The 21,084-nt window shown below is 40.7% G+C and overlaps 1 protein-coding gene across 6 annotated transcripts; it reads left to right on the top strand.

Annotated features, from left to right (window-relative positions):
* The first annotated feature begins 1,276 nt into the window (after positions 1-1,276).
* LOC115149296 (highly reducing polyketide synthase 40) lies at positions 1,277-19,402 on the top strand. 6 transcript variants are annotated; one of them, XM_029692071.1, is made up of 7 exons: positions 1,277-1,507; positions 2,040-2,193; positions 9,237-9,397; positions 12,770-12,976; positions 13,215-13,396; positions 13,479-13,808; positions 14,072-14,117. In XM_029692071.1, exons 1-7 carry the CDS (start codon positions 1,426-1,428, stop codon positions 14,075-14,077), a joined length of 1,122 nt encoding a protein of 373 aa, XP_029547931.1. In that variant the 5' UTR covers positions 1,277-1,425; the 3' UTR covers positions 14,078-14,117. The 6 variants fall into 6 exon arrangements, with proteins under 6 accessions (XP_029547931.1, XP_029547885.1, XP_029547905.1 ...); XM_029692025.1 differs by having other exon boundaries at positions 13,479-19,402; XM_029692045.1 differs by lacking the exons at positions 1,277-1,507; positions 9,237-9,397 and having other exon boundaries at positions 2,175-2,193; positions 13,479-19,402.
* The last annotated feature ends 1,682 nt before the right edge of the window (positions 19,403-21,084 follow it).

The raw sequence follows: 21,084 nt of genomic DNA, 5'->3' as shown, positions 1-21,084 counted from the left end.
GTTGTTGACTAAAACCGTCCTTGGGGGGAAAAGTCTAATAAAATGATTTGCTAACAGGTCCACAATAATTTGTCAAAGTTTTTTTCACTCAGGAAGAGTCACAGTCCTTTCCCAAATATTGTACAGCAAAAGTCACTGCAACAAGATTAAAACATTCTGGCAACACCTCCAAAAAACTATGATCAAATTCGCTCTTTCTTTTAGAAACTACTGTGGTCTAATTCCAACAGATCCAAATTATACAGCAGATAATTTTGTCACCATCAATGGTGAATGATGGCCGTTTTCCAGACAGACCTTACTGTATGTGTACAGTTGAAGGATGGGTCTGATTTACAACGGAAAATATGCATGTTTATGGCGTATGCCAAGTTAGTAAATCGCAATATTTTTATATGTACGCATTCATTAAAAAAAATGCCGTATGCAGATATTTTGTGATATTTAGTATATACATGGGTTCCCAGGTATTTTGGACACTCTGCAAGAAGCCAAACAAACAACAGTTTCTTGCGGGTGTCCATGTTTTTCCAGAGTTGACAGCTTGAACGCACGGAAGCCTGAGGTTTCCCAGTTGGAATTGTGCTGTGTTCATAACATCTCATAAATTCGTATATACCAGAATATGACTGAAAATCCACTTGAACACCCCCCAACTCTTAATTACTAGTGGGAAACTAGTCTATCATCTCTGAGCTCTGACTTCTCCCACATGCTGAATGACCTTGATAAAAGCATTTTCACGCATTTAAATGCAACAACAAAACATTATTTATGAAAAACAACCTATTAATATGGTTTTTGAAAGCTAAAATTTGTTTGCGAGCTTGATAGCTGTATGTTTATGGTTGACGCAGCTTATTTGCCATTACCTAATCGGCATTCTTAACGAGTTCAAAGCCCGTAAACGCACACAACTCGTTGCTCTCAGTTTACAAGTAGTATTTTCAGAGTTTCCCACTTGTTGTCCAGCCTGCCCAGAGAGAGAACATTGCATTGTGGGTTTTATAATCGACTTGAGTACAGATTTTGACAACGATTTTTACATGTCGCTTCCAAACATATTATAACGACAAAATTAAATATTTCTTCACAAAAAATGTTGTTCTCACATATTAGCATTATTAAAACCCTTTATGCATATCTTTCATATTCCCAATGACTTTTCTTACTCCACACAAATGCCCTGCCCACTTCACTCCTGCCCCAAAACGGTGACCAATCCAAGCAAGAGAAATTGGATAGAAAAGAGCAGACGCTCTGAGCTATCCTTCAAAGACCAACCTACTACTACTACTGCTAATGAGCCAAAGAAACTGGAGGCAAATTGAGCACCTTCTATCTGAGTTTAGTTTATACTAGAGGTTTAGAAATAAGTGCACGCATTTCAGTGTCCACCTGGTGTGTGTGTCACAGACAGCCAGGATGGAGGAGGAAGAGGGAGCCAGGATGGAGGACGAAGAGGGAGCCATTGCAGTTGTTGGCATTGGATGCAGCTTCCCTGGAGGTTTGACAGTTTATCTAATTTTGTGATGTAGCTATTTCTCTTAAGAATTGTAATTCATTTCAGTATATCTTTTCACTCACTTTAGAGCAATTTGAGATAACCGGAAAGCAAAATAACTACTGTAGAGATGTATGGGTAAAGAAAGGTCTAGAATCACCAGGCAAATCACTGGTTATTGCTATATGCAGTCATGGAATGTTTTCACCTCGTATAGAACCATAAGAAGCTGCTCAATTCATGTTGATTTAATTAAATCATTACAATGCCAGCAATGTAAAACCTCAGACTACAGAGGTTATTATACCGCGACAACTACTATGAAACATCTACTAACTTAGGTATGATGGAAATATCTGATCCAAATATGCTCTTAATGCAAGGGCTTATTTACAGACAAGCTACATTTTGTAAAAAATAACTATTGGTATGAAAAATAGTACTTTGATGTAAAACTAATATGTTGATTACTTATTAATGTTGAAACAATTTAGATTAATTTTCCTATTCTGATTCAACCAATATTCATTTCCAGGTGAGGGGCTTGACAATTTCTGGAAGGTTCTTCTGGAAGGGAAGAACTGTGCCGTTCCAATCCCTGATGAGAGGTTCAACAGTACTTACTGGTATGATGCTGACAACAGAAAACCTGGGAAGTCTCACACTATCAAAGCTGCTCTCATAGATGGGTTAGTACGAAGATTCCCTGACCATTTCTTTTTTTACCACTGCTACTGTTACTCAATTAATAATTTCAAGGGTTTGAATCCAAAACGCAATCTTTTTTCATCTGAAATGAATGTCTGCTTTCTGTATTATGGCTGTTCTCATACTTTTAAAACATTTATTTATTTTAATTATTATTTTATTTTAATATCTATTTTAAACTAGATATCTGACACACTTGTTTCATACCAAAACGTGCTCTATCCAAAGCCATGTGTTTAAAGAGTTGGGGCATTGAAGTTTTTGGATTATTATGCATTGTCACTACAACATTCTATGGCAGCCATGTTAGCACACCAATAAATATATGGGGAATATTAAAAAAAATGCTAATTAACTGAATATCTAGAATTAGAACAATATTCACATTTAAAAATTGGCCCAATTGTCTATACAGTGCATTCGGAAAGTATTTAGACCCCTTGACTATTTCCACATTTTGTTACATTACAGCTGTATAATAAAACCGTTTTTTTATATACATCAATTCACACACAATAACCCATAATGACAAAGCAAAAACAGGTTTTTAGAAATTTTTGCCAAATTATTTTTTTATTTTTTATTTCACGTTTACATAAGTATTCGGACCCTTTACTCAGAACTTTGTTGAAGCACCTTTGCCAGCGATTACAGCCTAGAGTCTTGGGTATGACGCTACAAACTTGGCACACCTGATTTGGGAAGTTTCTCCCATTCTTCTCTGCAGATCCTCTCAAGCTCTGTGAGGTTGGATGGAGAGTGTCGCTGCACAGCTATTTTCAGGTCTCTCCAGAGATGTTTGATCGGGTTCAAGTCATGGCTCTGGCTGGGCCACTCAAGTATATTCAGAGACTTGTCCCGAAGCAATTCCTGCATTGTCTTGGCTGTGTGCTTAGGGTTGTTGTCCTGTTAGAAGGTGAACCTTCGCCCCAGTCTGAGGTAGAGGTCGACCGATTAATCGGAATGGATGATTAATTAGGGCCGATTTCAAGGTTTCATAACTATCGGTAAACGGCATTTTTGGACACCGATTACGGCCGATTACATTGCACTCCACGAGGAGACTGCGTGGCAGGCTGACTACCTGTTATGCGAGTGCAGCAAGTAGCCAAGGTAAGGTGCTAGCTAGCATTAAACGTATCTTATTAAAAACAATCAATCTTAACATAATCAATAGTTAACTACACATGGGTGATGATATTACTAGTTTATCTAGCTTGTCCTGCGTTGCATATAATCGATGCGGTGCCTGTTAATTTATCATTGAAACACAGCCTACTTTTTCCAAACGGGTGATTTAACAAACGCATTCGCGAAAAAAGCACTGTCGTTGCACCAATGTGTACCTAACCATAAACATCAATGCCTTTCTTAAAATCAATACACTAGTATATATATTTAAACCTGCATATTTAGTTAATATTTCCTGCTAGCATGAATTTCTTTTAACCAGGGAAATGGTGTCATTTCTCTTGCGTTCCGTGCAAACAGTCGGGGTATATGCAGCAGTTTGGGCCGCCTGGCTCATTGCGAACTGTGAAGACCATTTCTTCCTAACAAAGACCGTAATTAATTTGCCAGAATTGTACATAATTATGACATAACATTGATGGTTGTGCAATGTAACAGCAATATTTAGACTTAGGGATGCCACCCGTTAGATAAAATACGGAACGGTTCCGTATTTCACTGAAAGAAAAAACATTTTGTTTTCAAAATGATCGTTTCTGGATTTGACCATATTAATGACCAAAGGCTCGTATTTCTGTGTGTTACTATATTATAATTAAGTTTAGGATTTGATAGAGCAGTCTGACTGAGCGGTGGTAGGCAGCAGCAGGCTCGTAAGCATTCATTCAAACAGCACTTTCCTGCATTTACCAGCAGCCCTTCGCTGTGCTTCAAGCATTGCACTGTTTATGACTTCAAGCCTATCAACTCCAGAGATTAGGCTGGCAATACTAAAGTACCTATTAGAACATCCAATAGTCAAAGGTATATGAAATACAAAATGGTATAGAGAGAAATAGTCCTATAATAACTACATCCTAAAACTTCTTATCTGGGAATATTGAAGACTCGTGTTAAAAGGAACCACCAGCTTTCATATGTTCTCATGTTCTGAGCAAGGAACTTAAACGTTAGCTTTTTTTACATGGCACCTATTGCACTTTTACTTTCTTCTCCAACACTGTTTTTACATTATTTTAACCAAATTGAACATCTTTCATTATTTATTTGAGACTAAATTGATTTATTGATGTATTATATTAAGTTAAAATAAGTGTTCATTCAGTATTGTTGTAAATGTCATTATTACAAATATATATAAAAATCGTCCGATTAATCGGTATCGGCGTTGAAAAATCATAATCGGTCGACCTCTAGTCTGATGTCCTGAGCTCTCTGGAGCAGGTTTTCATCAAGGATCTCTTTATTTTGCTCTGTTCATCTTTCCCTCGATCCTGACTAGTCTCTCAGTCCCTGCCGCTGAAAAACATTCCCATTTCCTCCAGACGTGACACTTGGCATTCAGGCCAAAGAGTTCAGTCTCGGTTTCAGAGAATCTTGTTTCTCATGGTCGAACCCTTTTGGCCCTGCAGTCTAGGGGGGGATGGAAACGAGACCCGTAACATATCTCATGCAAATCATAATAGTGAAAAGGAACAGTGAGAACTAACAACAACAGACAACCTAAATCCACAGTCAAACACTTAAGGTTTATTTCAAACACACGGTAATGGGGTGTGGGAAAAAGGGGCTGAGCTGGACCCAAGGAAATAAATATCCAAAAAGACCCCTAAGCTAGTCTCCGCCAACCCTGCCACTTCGAGCCAGCAACTCGTGTGGGTGGAATACACCCGCAACACCCTTCCCTGCTCGGCCACTGGTCTCTCGCCTTTTGAGTCTTCCTTGGGATATCAGCCCCCGCACTTCCCTGAGCAAGAGGAAGAAGTCAGCATAGCCTCAGCCCAGATGTTCGTCCGCCACTGCCGCCGCCGCCGCTTTTGGTCACTTTTTTAATGGAAAACCGTGAAACACGCTGGTACGACCTGACAAGACAAGACGAACTGACAACAGACAAACAGAAGACTCAGGTAAAAATACACAGGAGATCATGGCGAAAAATGGGAGACACCCGGTGAAGGTGGAGACGATCACAATAGAGGTGAAACAGATCAGGGTGTGACGTATTCAATGTCAGATTTTTTTTACCCATTTACAAATAGGTGCCCTTCTTTGCGACGCATTGTAAAACCTCCCTGGTCTTTGTGTTTGAAATTCCCTGCTTGACTGAGGGACCTTACAATTATCTGTATGTGTGGGGTACAGAGATGAGGTAGTCAGTAAAAAATCATGTTAAACACTATTATTGCAGTCTATGTAACTTATTATGTAAATTAGGCACATTTTTACTCCTGAACCTATTTAGGCTTGCCGTGACAAAGTGGTTGAATACTTATTGACTCAAGACATTTCTAAACATAATTCCATTTTGATATTATGGTGTATTGTGTGTGTGCATACCAGAGAAGGCTGATGGGAGGAGCTATAGGAGAACGGGCTCATTGTATTGGCTGGAATGGTATAAATGGAACGGAGTCAAACATGTGGTTTCCATATGTTTGACACAGTCCTCCTATAGCTCTTCCCTACAGCCTCCTCTGGTGTAGACCAGTGACACAAAATCTCAATTTAATTCATTTTAAATTCAGGATACATCACAACAAAATATGGAAAAAGTCAAGAGTTGTGAATACTTGCTGAAGGCATTTTTTACAAGGGTTTGAGTGAAATGTCTAACTAGTGTTTCCAAGTGGCCATGCACCTCTCCAACGTGTACACAGTTCCTAAGTCATTTCAATGCACTTTTATGACTCAAAGAAGAGTCTTCAACTACCAGGTGATTATTTTTTTGTGCCTCTGAGGAACTAGAGTAAGTACACTTGAAGTTGTTTAGTTTGGAATACTGCCCTGCATCCCCGCCTTTACACAATTACTGTTCTTGTTTTACGCAATCCAAAAAAGGTCCATTATCAATCGCAATCTGGGTCAGGTGGCCATAATTTGAAAGCTTGTTCTATTGCCAACATGACTAGCTAAATTATAAAATATGATACTTGAAAATCTCTGGTTCTGAGACACAGAGGCACAAACTTTAGAGAGAAACTCTCCAGCCCAGCAGAGGCTACAATCCCCTTGTTTCACACCTCTGGTCCTTGGAAACTCTGTTGCTAGGGTTAACTCTCTCCTGTCATGTGACCTGGCCAGCCAATCAGTGGCCTAGCCAGGGACAGGAGAACCACCAACTCAATCTCTGAACTCTTTCGTTGCATTTTGGAGCCTAGGGTTGAGCACAGCCTCTGTAAACCCCTGACTCCACACCATCTCATCAGCTGAACCTTACTTCCTGGACAATCCTCCACCCTTGACCTCCTACCTGTGTGTTAGTGCCTCACTGAGCATACAACCACTAACTCTATCACTACAACACTTCCACCTTGTCCACTTCCTGTTTGCTGTGTGTGTGTGCCTTTCTTGAGGGTGGCTATAAAGTGTGAATTGCCGGGACAGTTGCACCTAGATCTGAACCAGCACCTCTATCGGAAACCACCACATGTTACCGCTCTTTTTCAACCATCTTACAGTGTTTTGCTTTCACCAGGTAATTCAGAGATGCAGATTGTAATTTTGATGCGAATAGAATGGAGTCATGAAGCTGTTCAGATGCCTGATCCGCTCAACTTTTCTTCACAATACAACAAACAGGCTCATTCTGTTCAGGACAACCCAGGGTATAATGCCATGTCATCTTGTAACTTCATCAAACATAGTGATTATAAACGTTGACTCTGTATATTACAGTTTCATGATATGGAAATGCACATTTGGACTCACGGGTGTTTGACTTGCTTGCATGACAACGAGGTATTTATTATAGTCCTCAAAGTCTTTTTAAAAATACATTGGGTCCTCGTAGTTTACAGGATTTCCCTCGCTCAGACAACAAATAAGTTGCAAAAGTTGCCCAATTAGCGGAAGGGATGGGGGCACTTCTTGTCGAGTGTGATGCTAAACTTCAGAACGGCTGTCAGTCAAAACCCATACAGAGCTGTGAAGAGCAGAGCCAGAGCTCTGACGTCATGTCTAGCACGTTACTGTACAGGTAACTAACGTAGCAGACATAACGAAACGCCTGGAACTAGATCACCCACATTCTGCACTTACCGAGAATAAAACAAACTGTCGGGGGAGTTTCTCTTCTGCACTGTTCAACCAATCCAGTAAATGTGGAGGAGGAGTTAAGATGGAGTGTCACCTTGTTAAATTCTGAAAGCGGAAGTCACATCACAGGCTCTCTCTTCCATTTCCCCTAAAACTGGAACGTCCTGTTATTAACGACCCAGCAGAGGCTACTGTACTGACACTGCTTTCCAATTTAGGCGATTACCAGCGTTCAAATCTGCCATTTTCAACCTGTATACGGTTACGAGTGTAAACGGCTATAAAATCATTGAATAAAATATTTGAAAATAGATGCAGTACAATTGTTTATGTTCTTGTTTGTAAACAATGCAGTTAAACTGTTTGCGTGTGGTTTATAATAGGGTGAGGCATTTATACCTCATAGCCCGTACTGTATTTATTTATTTATCTGGCTCCTTTGCACCGCAGTATCTCTACTTGCACATTCATCTTCTGCACATCTACCATTCCAGTGTTTAATTGCTATATTGTAATTACTTCACGACCATGGCCTATTTATTGCCTTACCTCCCTTATCTTACCTCATTTGCACACACTGTATATAGACTTTTTTTCTACTGTATTATTGACTGTATGTTTTGTTTATTCCATGTGTAACTCTGTGTTGTTGTATGTGTCGAACTGCTTTGCTTTATGTTGGCCAGGTCGCAGTTGCAAATGAGAACTTGTTCTCAACTAGCCTACCTGGTTAAATAAAGGTGAAAAATAAAAAATAAAAAAAATAAAACTATTCTTCAAAAATCAAGAATTTAAATGAGCATTGAACAGATTATCAGATCCCAGATTGCAAATTGGTCTAAATGCGTGCTGTCAATACCAGTCAGCCTACTACCTAGCTTTGCCCTTACAAAAAAAGACTGAGGTTATGAAACTGCAGTAAAAGTACAGTAACTGCAGTGGAATGTGGTATTTAGGACGCAGTAATTGCTTAATAACTGCAGTTGTACCATAGTTATACTGAAGTAAAACTATATATATATTTTGGACTCAGTATTTGCAACATACTGACAGTTATACTGCTCTCTGATTCCATACATGATAAGAAGATATATTTGATATTTCTCTCACAGAGGGCACTTTTCACTAGTCATCTTTCCGTACTCAACTAGTACTTTAGCTACAGTAGCAACAGCTGTAGACAGGAGTCAACCACAAATGCATGAATATTGATGACTGAAGGTGCATACCTCATCAATCCTTAGGCTTCAAAACTGAGGAAAATCTAGAAATTCACAAAAGTTGATTTTAATCTATCAACAAAAAAAATAATTGCAATATTGTCATAACTTTGCGATCACACAGATTTAAGAAAAGGTTATTTTCAGTCTGACTGTTAATCTTTTATGTTCTAATTCTCAGAGTATTACTACCTGATATAATGTAAACGTTATACATTACCCTCTCTCCCTCAGTGACATGAATAAGTATATTTCATATTCTCAGAACCCAACAGTTATGTCTTCTGTTTACTGAAATACACAATACCTCAGGTTCACTCCTAGAGAAAAAGGTGCCATCTAGAACCTTAAACGGTTCTTCAGCTGTACCCATATGAGAACCCCTTGAATGATTATTTTGGGTTCCATGTAGAACCCTTTTCCACAAATGGTTTCATTTTATATGGAACCTAAAAGGGCTCTCCTATGGGGACAGTTGAAGAACCCTTTTGGAACCCTTTTTTCTAAGAGTGTGAGGTACAACATTGCTGACAGTTTTTTGCTTGGAGTTCCCCTTTGAATTATTTATCATTTTGCAGGTTTAATGAGTTTGATCACAAGTTCTTTGGCATCACTGAAACTGAAGTGGAACAAATGGACCCCCAGCAAAAACTCCTTCTTCAGTGTGCATACAGGGCTCTGGAGAATGCTGGGATGCCAATGGAGAAGGCCAGTGGGACCAAGACAGGAGTGTTTATAGGTAAAGTGGATAATAATGTGTTATTTTAGGGTGTTTTCACAGCCAGTGTCCCATAAAAGGATCTTATGGTAGGGCTTGTTCAGAAGTGCGTTCACCGATTTTCAATTTTGTCAAATTATCCTGGTTTCTCGCTAAAGACAGCAATGTGAATGCAAAGGCGATTTGGACCATAGAAATGTTGGGCCCAAATAATTACGAAAACCATGCACAAATTACCCCCAACTACTCCAAGCAACCCCAAACTACCCCTGAATACCAGAAACTCTCTCTATTGCCACAAGATTTGTCTATCCTTCAACAAGTTATATCTAATTTTATAAAATAAAATGCCTTAATCAAATATATGCAATCGATTCTCCATCGTAGTGGCCCTTTGGTCTCCTTTTCTTGAAAATACAGCTTTTGGCAGAGAGGGCGGAAGTGCTGCCCCGCTCCTCTGAACTAATAATACATCACGTTTTTGCCTAGTAGTAGTAACTGAAACATGGACACTGGCTGTAGGACTATAACTCGCACATGTGGCCTAATATAATAGTATGTCTTGTAGTAAAATGATACGAGACTAAATTCATATTTCACGTATATGATTTCTTTCAGCATCTTGAGAGAATGGGAATGCACGGTTAGGGACTGTGCAAACATGCTGTCTTTGTCAGCAACATAAAAGCTGACAGTAGGCTATTTCAACCATATAAAATATGCATCCGAGACGAACTGAAAACTCCAATTCATGTTGGACCGTTTTTCACAGCTTTCCGTTTCCTTGAAACTGGTCAAACTGATGTTCTTTGGACATTTTGCAGGAAAAATCCACTGTTTTAGTGTTATTGCTATTTTCTCCCCGGTCCCTACAAGTACTTGCTCTGAGAGCAGAAATGGAAGAGAGAACCTTTGCCCAATCAGAAATGGAAGAGAGAACCTTTGCCCAATCAGAAATGGAAGAGAGAACCTTTGCCCAATCAGAAATGGAAGAGAGAACCTTTGCCCAATCAAAAATGGAAGAGAGAACCTTTGCCCAATCAGAAATGGAAGGGAAAACCTTTGCCGATGTCAAATAGATTAGACTTATTATTGATGCATTCATTCTATTTATTTATGACATTCTTCTGGTAATCCTACTAGGGCAACAAGTCGGCCTAATGACAGAAGAGAAGCTGCAAGTTGGCTAACAAACAGCCTATAAAATGTCTGAAGTTGTAGGCAGAAAATTTTCTAAAATAGGGGTGGAAGTAGCCTGAGTAGACAGAGATGACCCCTCGGGACCGTGACAGCAATTGAAGCATGAATCAATTTAGTCTACACTATGCCTAATGACAATCGTCAAATGTCATAACCCTTTTGGTGTTTTAAGATGAATGGCGGGTGCACAATGCACTGTTTAGAAACTGTATTAAACATGTGCAGGGAGCCTACTTTTTTAAGTAATTTGTTTAACAATCAGATAAAAACATAATGCCTAGTTGTTTTAATACCAAATTAAAAGGTAATAGCCAAAAATGTTTACAGATAAACTTAAATGACGTCTTTAGTATTATTATAAGAAAATGGTGTGCACTCATAGGAGGTCCTGCATCCCCTTTCGTTCCTCTGTAACCTAGCTCCGGAATGTCCATGACTACAGCCCTGCACGGCGCTTTCTATAGTAGGGAGCTAGGTTTTTTGTGACAAGTGTAGTGTAGAGAATCATTGTACAATCTAACCCGCTGTGACATATCTTTTCAATAACCAAAAATATTATATTTTCAGCTGTTTTGAAGCTGGTTTATAAAACCAAAGTAAAAGATGCAAAAACGAAACTTCATAACAGGAAGCATAGAAATAGCACACATTGAACAGATCTACCGTTTCTTAGACTTGCTTTCAATTAGAATGACAGATCTATAACTCACATTACTATGTGAATTTGGTGGTCCCCAAAAAGTGACATATTTCCGCTTTAAAGTGGTTTAGATGGTACAATGATTCTCTACCCTATACTTGCTGGCTTTGTCAAAAACTGAAATGAGGCGAATTAGAATGTTAGCAACCAGGAAAACGGCAGAGCGATTTCAGCATAGTGCATCTTTAAGAGGAGCAGCACTGCTTTCGCCAAGGTTTTATTGAAATTATTAGGAGCATCTGACAATGTTAGGTGTCTAGTAAAGCAGGTGGTCAGGCTCTGGCAACGGAAATAGGTAAAGGGAATGTTTGACTGTTCCTAGGGAAAAGGGACTGACTCTCAATACTAGGAAGGTGTTCTTAATGTGTTGCACACTCTGCACTGGGGGTTCCAACCTTCCTAATAGTGAGTCCCTGTCACGTCCTGACCAGTAGAGGGTGTAGTTGGGTCAGGACGTGGCAGAAGAGTCTGTGTTTGTGTTTCATTAATTTTGGCCGTGTGACTTCCAATCAGGCACAGCTGTAGAGGGTTGTGGCTGATTGGGAGTCACACATAAGTGGCCTACTTTGCCTTTTGGGTTTGTGGGGAATTGTTGTGTGCACTGCGTTTGGACGAGCCTGCAACACTGTTACTGTTGTGAGTATTGTGAGTATTGTGAGTATTGTGAGTATTGTGAGTATTGTGAGTATTGTGAGTATTGTGAGTATTGTTTGTTTGTTTGTTTCATGTGGATGCTCTACTCCTTCTTTTGAACATTAAAAAATATGAGTATCCATACTTCCGCTGCGCCTTGGTCCTATTTCACCAACGACAACCGTGACAGTCCCCTCCCAGTAATTATTGAACAGGTCCCTAAGACACTGCTTTGTTATTGTGACGACACATGGGTAATGATACTTGATTGGGATTTGATACAGACCACACAGGTAATAATTAGTGGGAGTTTATGACCAGAGCATCATGCCAACATACAATATTTTAGATTACCTACACCTCCAAGATGTTTATGATCACTACCACGCCACGTCAGAAACAACCTAAAAAAAGATACCTCAAAATATCACATACAACCTAGATACTAAATATAAAAATTGGTTTTATATTGCATATAAAACAGAAGAATAACACTAACATTACAGTGTCCTTATTACTGTGTAATTGTTCCTGTTAGTACAGTGCAGCAACTATTGTCATTACTCATTGTTAATACTGTATTCACAGCATTTACCCTAGCCCTTACCCTAATCGTAAGTATACAGTATGTTGTGTAGCAATTAGTAATTACAATACTTGTTACACTGTACTTACAGGAATAATGACATAGTTATAAAGACAGTGTAACGTAAGCGAATTGGCAATTTATTATTTAATAATTTCGGTATTATTGTCCATTTAACTTTGACTGCATTGGTCCTCCATTGAAAGAAAGCCCACACACAATAAAATGTCAATTGTGTATTATTTTCAATAATGTGTGCCTATTTTCATTCAAGGTCTTATGAACAGAGATTATGAACAATCTGCTGCATTTATGAACCCAAATGTAATCAACCACTGCACCGGCACCGGACTTTCTATGAGTATAGCAGCCAACAGAGTCTCATACGTCTTCAACTTCACTGGACCCTCACTCTCCATTGACTGTGCCTGCTCTTCATCCCTTGTTGCTCTTCATTTAGCTTGTCAAGCCATAAGACAAGGTGTGTAATATATCACATTTACCTACGTTTTACAACGCATGCAACATTTTCTCAAAATGTAACCTTACACACTGACTGAATTCACTACAACAATTCATTACGATTTATTTTACAAAGCACTTTTTTACGCAGCTCTGTCAAAGTGCCTTGAAGAGCAAAGCAGAAGCAAAAGCAATGGTGGCTCTCATCACAAAATATAATCTGATGGATTTGTATACTGTATGCTTTCGCTTCTCAGGTGACTGCGAGATGGCTCTTTGTGGTGGCGTCAATTCTATCATACAGCCACTAGTCTTTGTCGCTCTCAGCAAAGCAAAGATGATTTCACCTGAAGGCACCAGCAAACCTTTCTCCAGCAGAGCAGATGGCTATGGCAGAGGAGAGGGCTGTGGGATTATTCTTCTGAAGCCACTAAAAAAAGTAAATTATTTTCTGTTTCAATGTCACAAAATTGCTCTTTTTTTTTTACCTTAGACCACACACTGATTTATATTTTACACAGGCTCTCAAGGAGAATGACCATGTGTGGGGCATCATAAGCAACACTGCTGTTAACCAAGATGGCCACACAGTCACTCCAATCACCAAGCCATCCATGGTCCAGCAAGAGGAGCTGCTGCGCGGAATCTATTCAGAGTCTGACCTGTTATCGGTCCAGTACATAGAGGCTCATGGGACTGGAACTCCAGTGGGGGATCCCATAGAAGCAGGCAGCATCTCCAAAGTCATTGCCAAAGCCAGACCTCCAGGTTCAGAGACACTCCTCATCGGCTCTGTGAAAGGCAACATTGGACACACTGAATCTGCAGCTGGAGTGGCAGGGCTAATCAAGGTACTCCTAATGATGAAACATGAAACCATTGTCCCTTCACTGTTCTACTCTGAGGACAGTGCCAGTATAGATGCTAAAGCTTTAAATGTAAAGATTCCTACTAAAGCAGAAAAGTGGAGAGATTCTATTGCAAGGGTTGCAGGAATAAACAATTTTGGTTTTGGAGGAACAAATGCACATGCTATTGTCAAACAACACAAGCAGTCAAATGTTCCTCAAAAAAGTGGTAGGAAGTCACACAATTGTTTTGTCCTCTCTGCCAGTTCTGAAAAGTCGATGAGTATGATGATGGAGGACACAATTGGACAGATAAACACAGACAACAAAGGTGATCTAGAAGCTCTTGCATACACATCTGCTTGTAGAAGAAGCCACTTGAAACATCGATATCGGAGGGCATTCAGAACTCTCTCTCTGGCTGATCTAAAAGATCAACTCAAGTCTGCCATGAACAAGGTAAACACACCATCTTACTCAGATCCCAGGCTGGTATTTGTCTTCTGTGGGAACGGTGTAACCTATCAAGGCATGTGCCAGCAGCTCCTGAAACATGAGCCTGTGTTCAGAGACAAGATCAGCCAAATTGAGATGCTTTTCCAAAAATTCAATAACATGAGTATCATAGAGAGACTTGAGAGCGATTCAGAGAGTAAGGATCTTTCAAAACCAGATGTTGTCCAGCCCCTCCTCTTTGCCATTCAGGTTGGCATAGACAGTCTCTTCAAGCACTGGGGCATCAAACCTGATGCCATTCTTGGCCACTCTGTAGGAGAGATTGCTGCTGCCCACTGCTCTGGGCTGTTGTCGCTTGAGGATGCAGTGAAGGTGATCTACTTCCGCAGTACTCTGCAGAATAAGGTCACAGGAGGGAAAATGCTTGTGGTCAGTAACATGGTCGTATCAGAGGTCTTGAACCTCCTTCCCTCCTACTCAAATAAGATTTCCTTGGCTGCCTTCAACAGCCCACAGTCCTGCACCCTCTCAGGTGATGCAGAGGCTATTGACAGTCTCCATCAAAAGCTGAGCAGCTCAGTCAAGAGGAAGAATCTGTTCCTCCGTGTTCTGGATGTCCCTGCTGCATACCACAGCCAGATGATGGATCCCATCCTGTCTCAACTAGAGGACAGTATTGGCTCTTTACAAGTCAATGATGTTGAGACAGAATTGTTTTCCACAGTGACAGGAAAGGAGGTCGAGCAGCCAGACTTCAGCACAGGCAAATACTGGGCCAGGAACATTCGAGATCCAGTTTCATTTGAACAGGCAGTGAGATCTGCATCCAAAGGGAAAAAGAATGTAGTCTTTGTGGAGATTGGCCCGCGAAGGGCTCTACAAAGAAACATCCAGGAGACGCTGGGAAATGACACCATAGTTCTGTCCTCAGTGCAGCCAGATAAAGATCATGAGACAATGCTGAATTCTGTGTCCAAACTGTTTGAGTTGGGGGTTCAGGTAGACTGGGATCAGTTCTACAGAGGCCGTGAGGCTTCACCAACACCTTTCCCAAGGTATCAGTTTGATTCTACTCGGAGAGATGTTATCATTGCTGCATCAAAGGTACATCATACATCAGGTAATCATCCTGTGCTAACTCATACAGCTAGCGATAGCAATACCTTCAGTTGTGATCTGTCTTCTGACTCAGTATCCTACCTGCATGAGCATAAACATAACGGTGTTGCCATAATCCCTGGTGCCTTCTATACTGAGTTGGGTTTGGCTGCCTTCATGGCCAGTGCCAAACCAAAAGTTCCACTCAACACACTGCAAGTCAGTGTCAGTTTTCAGAATCCCTATGTTTTCACACAGAATGCACCAGAGATTAAAGTGCAACTTGAACCAGCAGTGGATGAGACCCATTTTAAGATATATTCTCCCTCCACAAACCATGCATCAGGCACAATAACGTGCAAGCGAGGACAGCTAGCTGAAGAGCAGAACATTTCGCTAAGATCTATCTTCAAAAGATGCAATTCAGTGTTGAGTTCTGAAAAGTTCTACACTGAAATTGCTCTGGGTGGGTTTCAGTATGGCACTGTTTTCCAGAACACGGGGGATGTACACTATGGTGAAGAGTTTAAGGAGGCTTTTTCAATTGTAACAGTTCCAGAAGAATTGCTGTCTCAGTTGCATGAATACTGCATTCACCCTGTAGTGTTAGACTTCCTGATGCAACTTGCTCCTGTTACAGTAGCATATAGATCCTCTTCAAGGCCCGGGTTTCCTGTCAAAATAGGCAGCTTGACAGTGTTTGAACCCCTGCAAGAGGAAATGATTGTGTATCTGAAAGCAATTGATGAAGGCTATGATCACTTTGAGGTATGTGGTTGCTTTACCAACAAAGAGGGAAGAGTTTTGGTTGAGCTTAAGCATGTGATGATCGCGTATCTTGGGAGCCGCTCTCGTGTCGTGGAAGAATACTTCTTCCACAATGACTTCAATGTTGTCTGTGAGGATATCAATTCCTCTAATGCCAGTGAGGCACCAAAGGCCTTGGTCTTTTCTGACCAGGTAGGCCTTCCAAAAGCCATGCGACCACACTTAAGTTCAAAGTCTAGATACATCTCCTTCACACAATCTAAGGAGGTCTTGAGCCATGGATTTCCTACACTCCTGGCAAACCTTAATATCACAGATCTCAACAAACACTTCCAGGAGGTCTTATTTGTGTGGGGTCAGGAAGATGTTACTTCACTGAAAACTGAGTATGTTCTGGAGAATATGGTAAGCTGCTGTGAGATGTTCAGGAAAATTGTCCTGGCACTGAGGGCCATGCAATTTACAAATTCCATCAGAGTAATAACCTACCGGTCAGCAGAGAAAACAGTGGACCAGATCAGCGCAGGCTTTGTCCTATCAGGCATGACTAGATCGTGTGCTGCAGAAATGGAAAAGCTTTCCTTCCAGCTGATTGACATCAACTCTGTCTCTACAGAGGACATCAGAGCTCTGTCTCAGGTCTTAAAGTCCTACCCTTGCAAAAGATACCCAGAGTTGGTTGTGAAAGGGGGGCTGATTTGGAAACCTGATATTGTACATACTCCCATTGGAAGCATTGAGAGCACTGAGGGAAGGGTGTTCTCTTCAATGTCTGAGCCATGCATCTTTCAGACAAATGACCCCTGCAGAATAACTAGCTTGTCTGCCATTCCCTGTGATGTTGACGATACAAACATCCATGAGCAATCAGTCAAGATTCAGCTTAGCAAGATATGTGTTCATTCCTCAGACTACTATCCTGTCAGTGTCTCTGATCTGAACTATGGTCAGACAATATACTGGAAGAATCACACATCTCAGAAGCACCAGCTTCTGGCTCTTGACTTCAGTGGTACTGTCACAGCTGTAGGGAAAGATGTGAACACACTGAAAGTGGGAGACCATATAGTATCATGTTATCCCATTGCTGCATCTTCTAAGATTGTGATTCCTGAAGCAGCATGCTACAAAACAAAGAGGCTCACATTTCTGAAAGAGGCTCCTTGTGTGTCCTACTTTGTTCTGGCATGGGAAATACTGCACAGACTGTTACCTACAGTCAAACATAGAAGGTTGAGCATCATCTCCTCTGTTCCTGACTCTAGTCTGCTGAAGGTCCTAATCCAAACAGCAAACAAATCAGGATGGAATGCCATTGTAGGGACACCGTGCAATGGGATGTTTGTTGATGCAATTCTCCTCCTTCCACCATTTGATAAATCTCTGTTGGCAGAAGCCAGCAATTGTTCTGATGTCAGACATGTTGTCATTGTCTGTGAATCCCAGTCCCAATGCTTGCTTGAACAGAGTGTTTTCCAGAATGTTAAGGATAGTGTTCACATACAGACTCTTCAGATGTCCAGCATCTTACAAAAAGGATCACTCATTGCCAAGACGCCACACATTTATCGTTGGCTCCAGTCCATGGATTTGGACTGGATATCATTTTCTCTAGAGACCTCTACCTTTCAGAGAATGTCTTCCGGTAGCATTGACTTCCTGTCTGTTGAGGAATCTGAATCGTACTTCAGCTCAAAGACCCTGTCTGTTGTGGCACTGAGTAAAGATGATTCCAAAGGCACACTGTCCAACATTCAGTTGCTGCCTAAACCAACACAGCTTTTCCAGAAGAAGTCTGTGTACATTGTCACAGGTGGTCTCTCTGGGCTGGGGTTTGAAACAGTGAAGTTCCTTTCTCAGAAAGGTGGAGAGTACATCGTCATACTCTCCAGAAGTAGCCCCACACCAGACATACAGCAGGAGATAGTCCTTCTGGAGAGACAATGGAGTGCCCATATTGTATGGATGGGATGTGATGTCTCTGTTTCTGAGCATGTGCTCAGAGTGATTGGTCTCATTGGTCAGAAGTTCCCCTCTTGTCCAATCAAAGGGGTCTTTCACAGTGCAGTTGTCCTGCATGATGGGTTGATTGAAACCCTTGACAAATCCCACTTTGAGAAAGTCCTAAAGCCCAAGGTGAATGGAGCTCTGAATCTGCACCACGCCACAAAACACTGCAAGTTAGACTACTTTGTGTGCTACTCTTCCATCTCTTCTTTCCTTGGCAATGCCTCACAAACAAACTATGCAGCAGCCAATTCATTCCTGGACTACTTCTGTCACTATAGACGGAATATTGGACTATGTGGGCAATCCATCAACTGGGGACCTTTGAACCTTGGTCTCCTGCTTAACAAGGATCATTTACACAGGTTTCTGGAGAGAAGGGGATTGATGGTGATGGATGTTCATGAGAGTTTGGAACAATGCCTCTTGCTAAACAAACCCCAACAGGTTGTATGTAGGTTTCACGTCAAGAACATGATGAGCAATGTCCTCTCTCAAAATGCATCATTGACCATGCGCATGACTGCATTAGTGGATGAGGCAGTGCAAAAATACAAATTCCAAAAGTCACAGTCTGAACATACTTCTGTGCCATCCTCCCCAAGTGAATACATCAGGTCTGTACTCAGTCAAACAAGTGGTGTTGACAAGAATGAGTTAGATGACGATTCTCTTCTCTCTGCCTTAGGCATCGACTCAATGCAAGCCATGACCCTGCAGAACCTCATCTTTCAGGATAGGGGTGTGAATGTGCCTCTGGTTACATTGCTGGACCCCAATGGGACACTGTCTACATTGGTATCAATGCTGATGGAGAGTACTGAGGGTGAATCTCAGAATGATGATCAGATAGAGGAATGACAGATGACATGTTCACAAGACTATAGAGATTCCAATTTAAAATGTATAGTTAGAGGTGGCCGGTAGAGACATATCCTGAACCTAGAGAGTATGCCTTCCATGTCTGGGTGTATTCCCACCTGTAGCAGTGACTGCCCAGGTATGTTTTTAGTCAGTAAACCCACAGGTGAAGAAAGATGTTGTGGACCAAAGACTCCATACTATTTCTCCTTGATGTTTAGAAGATAAAAACGACTATATTTGTGTAAATATATTTCTGTAATAATGATGTTTTAACTCTTTATCTCTTTATCTGTTTGATATAAAAATAGGATATTACTCTATCTTAAAATCACATACTAATCTGTACTGTATTTCTTCTGTAAAATTAAAAATAAAAGGATTTCAAATGAACCAGTTTAAAGTCACCTAACTTTAATGAGTTTATGAGTTAACAGATGATGGGTGAAACCCTATTGTATTTCTTGCCGTTGATTATTATCTTCGTTCTTCTGCCGATTTGGTAAAAGAAATAGCAAATTCCCATGAGATGGTCAGGCCTAGGAGGTTGCAACCTTGCATGATGGTAAAAGGCCAAGGGTCACACCCTCTCATGCAATGCCAAGCCAATTGGCCACATGGTGGTGCTGTAACAACCAATTGAAAATGCTAAATTTGAAAGGTCACGCCCCCTCACCCCGCCCGTTTGAGCTAGAGTCCTGAAGTTTGGTACATAGGTCCCTCTCCTCACAAGGAACACATTTACCTCAAGGACCCATGATGGATTTTCTGCCATTTTGAATTTTAACACAAAACACTACTCCTCTGGCACCAAATAACCGATCTGCACAAAACTTAATACATGGCATCTATGGACCAAGGTCTCTCAACACATGTTTTTCCAGGCTAGCATCTCACACAACATGGCTTCAAGTGAGCGTGACCTGGCACATAAATGCATATAAATTCAGACACGGTTATTTGCATTGAAACAAAACATTATACACATGTTCCAAACACAAAATATGCAATCACAATCAGATCCACCACAAGTTGGCGGTATAATAGGCACATATTTATCTCTCTTGATCTGTTTGACGCAGTCGTGGAATTTAGCACATATGCTCAGGAATGTGAGTCTAGCTAACCTGTAGAGTTTGGTTGTTTGGACAGGAAAACCATTCATGCAAGCTCATTGGCTTATATCGGACATACTGTTCGAGCTAGAGTCCTGGAAAATATTGTTTGAAGACTATGGATGCTATTTAAAAAATGTGGTCCTGATCGCTCTCAAGTGTTTCTGGAGTAAGACATTTAAAGCAGTCAACATTAAAAAAAACAAATGTCCAAAATCCATCAAAAGCATATTGCATGATCTGTTTGACTTCTGATATTTCGGCAACATGGTAAGTACAGAAGTAGCTTGTTCTTTCTCAACCTGATAGTTGTTATGCAAAGAAAAGTATAGAAATGTCTATCACAATTTCATCCCAATAAAAACAAGAATGTTGCACAAAAAAGGAAGGCTGCAACAAAATATTAAAAACAAGAAACAAAAATGAATAATCCCACATTACATACATGATTTGTATATATGACATTGGTATCAAACCACATGTTACATTCCCAAAACACCAACTCAAAATGTTGACGCTCACAGAAAAAGGGAACTAACAAATGAGTCAGTGACAACCAAAATGAAACTGGGGGGGGTTAGAATAGGTCTTAATGGACTCCCACTGGATTTGCCTGAGAACAGACAAACTATATGAAAAACCCACACCAACTTAGGATAGGGAGTACCATCGTCTATGAAGAAAAACTGCACTGGGTGGGGATAACAACAGGTGAGGGCATGAGGTGTAGCTCTCCCAACATCTCATCTCCAACTGATGCACTGGGCCAGCAGGTCTTAAATACCAGCTGGGGGCCTGCGCAGGTGAAACACATCCTGACAAATGAGATGACTGGCTGGGCCAGCACAGGTGAAGCCCATCCTGATTAACGAGGTGAGGCCAATCAATGCGCACCACAACGTGCTAGGTTACACAATACCTCATATTGACAAAGTGAAAACATGTTTTTAGAAATTTTGGCAAATGTATTAAAT

This window comes from Salmo trutta, chromosome 2 (genome assembly GCF_901001165.1).
Source record: "Salmo trutta chromosome 2, fSalTru1.1, whole genome shotgun sequence".
In the NCBI taxonomy this organism is placed as follows: Eukaryota; Metazoa; Chordata; class Actinopteri; order Salmoniformes; family Salmonidae; genus Salmo; species Salmo trutta.
Note: the sequence above shows the minus strand (reverse complement) of the source record. Positions and strands in the feature narration are given on the sequence as shown.